A 2,564-nucleotide genomic window follows, 5' to 3' on the forward strand; every position below is an offset into this window, starting at 1 on the left:
TGGGCTGCTGCTTCTCCTCGTATTAGATCGTGAGGGGCCACGGCGAACTCAGGCGGCCGCCACTATTTAATTCCGTTTGGTCTTTTCTTCTTTTTTTTTTGTTTGATTTCCCTCCCCTATTATTATTATTATTATTACTATTATTACTACTATTATTACTATTGTTGTTACGGTTATTGTTGTTACTGTTGCTGCCGCGGTGGTGCTTGCGCGGTTGGGGGCGCTGCGGCTGCGGAAGGCGCCGCTGCCGCCTGCGTGTGTGTGTGTGTGTGTGTGTGCCTCCGCACGCCCTCCATTTCTCCTCTCCCCCCGCTGCCCTGCGGCGCGGGTGCGCCTGAGCCAACAGAAGTTGAAAGTTTCAAGCATCGGCGAGAAAAGCAAAAGGCAGGCAAACCAAACAGCGGGAGCAAAATGACCTTCGAAGGCGCCATCGGCATCGACCTCGGCACGACGTACTCGTGCGTCGGTGTGTGGCAGAACGAGCGCGTGGAGATCATTGCGAACGATCAGGGCAACCGCACGACGCCGTCGTACGTGGCGTTCACCGACACGGAGCGCCTGATCGGCGATGCCGCGAAGAACCAGGTTGCGATGAACCCGACGAACACCGTCTTCGACGCGAAGCGCCTCATTGGGCGGAAGTTCAGCGACTCCGTTGTGCAGTCGGACATGAAGCACTGGCCCTTCAAGGTCATCGCGAAGGGCGACGACAAGCCGGTGATCCAGGTGCAGTTCCGCGGCGAGACGAAGACGTTCAACCCGGAGGAGGTGAGCTCGATGGTGCTGCTGAAGATGAAGGAGGTTGCGGAGTCGTACCTGGGGAAGCAGGTGAAGAAGGCCGTGGTGACGGTGCCGGCGTACTTCAACGACTCGCAGCGGCAGGCGACGAAGGACGCCGGCACGATTGCGGGGATGGAGGTGCTGCGGATCATCAACGAGCCGACGGCCGCCGCCATTGCGTACGGGCTGGACAAGGTGGAGGAGGGCAAGGAGCGCCACGTGCTCATCTTCGACCTCGGCGGCGGCACGTTCGACGTCACCCTGCTGACGATCGACGGCGGCATCTTCGAGGTGAAGGCGACGAACGGCGACACGCACCTGGGCGGCGAGGACTTCGACAACCGCCTCGTCTCGCACTTCACGGACGAGTTCAAGCGGAAGAACAGGGGCAAGGACATGACGACGAGCCAGCGCGCGCTGCGCCGCCTCCGCACCGCCTGCGAGCGCGCCAAGCGCACGCTGTCGTCCGCGGCGCAGGCGACGATCGAGATCGACGCGTTGTTCGACAACGTGGACTTCCAGACGACCATCACCCGTGCCCGCTTCGAGGAGCTCTGCGGCGACCTCTTCCGTGGCACGCTGCAGCCGGTGGAGCGTGTGCTGCAGGACGCCAAGATGGACAAGCGCGCCGTGCACGATGTGGTGCTCGTCGGCGGCTCCACCCGCATCCCGAAGGTGATGCAGCTGGTGTCCGACTTCTTTGGCGGCAAGGAGCTGAACAAGAGCATCAACCCCGACGAGGCTGTGGCGTACGGCGCCGCCGTGCAGGCCTTCATCCTCACCGGCGGCAAGAGCAAGCAGACGGAGGGCCTGCTGCTGCTTGACGTGACGCCGCTGACGCTGGGCATCGAGACTGCCGGCGGCGTGATGACGTCGCTGATTAAGCGCAACACGACGATCCCCACCAAGAAGAGCCAGATCTTCTCGACCTACGCGGACAACCAGCCGGGCGTGCACATCCAGGTCTTCGAGGGCGAGCGTGCGATGACGAAGGACTGCCACCTGCTCGGCACATTCGACCTGTCCGGCATCCCGCCGGCGCCGCGCGGCGTGCCGCAGATTGAGGTGACCTTTGACCTCGACGCCAACGGCATCCTGAACGTCTCCGCGGAGGAGAAGGGCACTGGCAAGCGCAACCAGATCGTCATCACGAACGACAAGGGCCGTCTGAGCAAGGACGACATCGAGCGCATGGTGTCGGAGGCGGCCAGGTACGAGGCGCAGGACAAGGAGCAGCGGGAGCGCATCGATGCAAAGAACGGCCTGGAGAACTACGCCTTTTCGATGAAGAACACCGTGAACGAGCCGAACGTGGCCGGCAAGATTGACGAGGCCGACAAGAACACAATCACGAGTGCCGTGGAGGAGGCTCTGCAATGGCTGAACAACAACCATGAGGCCAGCAAGGAGGAGTACGAGCACCGCCAGAAGGAGCTGGAGAACGTGTGCACGCCCATCATGACGAAGATGTACCAGGGCATGGGCGCGGGTGGCGGCATGCCCGGCGGTATGCCTGGAGGAATGCCCGGCGGTATGCCCGGAGGTATGCCCGGAGGAATGCCCGGCGGCGCGCCCCCGTCGTCGTCGTCGGGGCCAAAGGTGGAGGAGGTTGACTGAGCGCGTGGCCCCCCAAGAAACTTCGCACGGCGGCACCTCTCCTTGGGCGAGTGGGCTGCTGCTTCTCCTCGTATTAGATCGTGAGGGGCCACGGCGAACTCAGGCGGCCGCCACTATTTAATCCGTTGGCTTTTCTTCTTTTTTTTTTTTGTGATTCCCCTCCCCTA

At 62.1% G+C, this 2,564-nt stretch overlaps 1 protein-coding gene across 1 annotated transcript, besides 2 other annotated features; it reads left to right on the forward strand.

Annotated features, from left to right (window-relative positions):
* Positions 1-117: 117 nt before the first annotated feature.
* Positions 118-163: a microsatellite.
* Positions 164-252: 89 nt separating this feature from the next.
* Positions 253-278: a microsatellite.
* A 133-nt stretch (positions 279-411) lies between these two features.
* Positions 412-2,397, forward strand: Tco025E_09744 (heat shock protein 70; the record flags this gene model as incomplete). The annotated part of the gene is made up of 1 exon (XM_029376553.1): positions 412-2,397. One exon carries the CDS (start codon positions 412-414, stop codon positions 2,395-2,397), a length of 1,986 nt encoding a protein of 661 aa, XP_029223336.1.
* Between the last annotated feature and the right edge of the window lie 167 nt (positions 2,398-2,564).

This window comes from Trypanosoma conorhini, assembly GCF_003719485.1.
Source record: "Trypanosoma conorhini strain 025E chromosome Unknown Tco_14.4_contig_01259, whole genome shotgun sequence".
NCBI lineage: Eukaryota > Euglenozoa > Kinetoplastea > Trypanosomatida > Trypanosomatidae > Trypanosoma > Trypanosoma conorhini.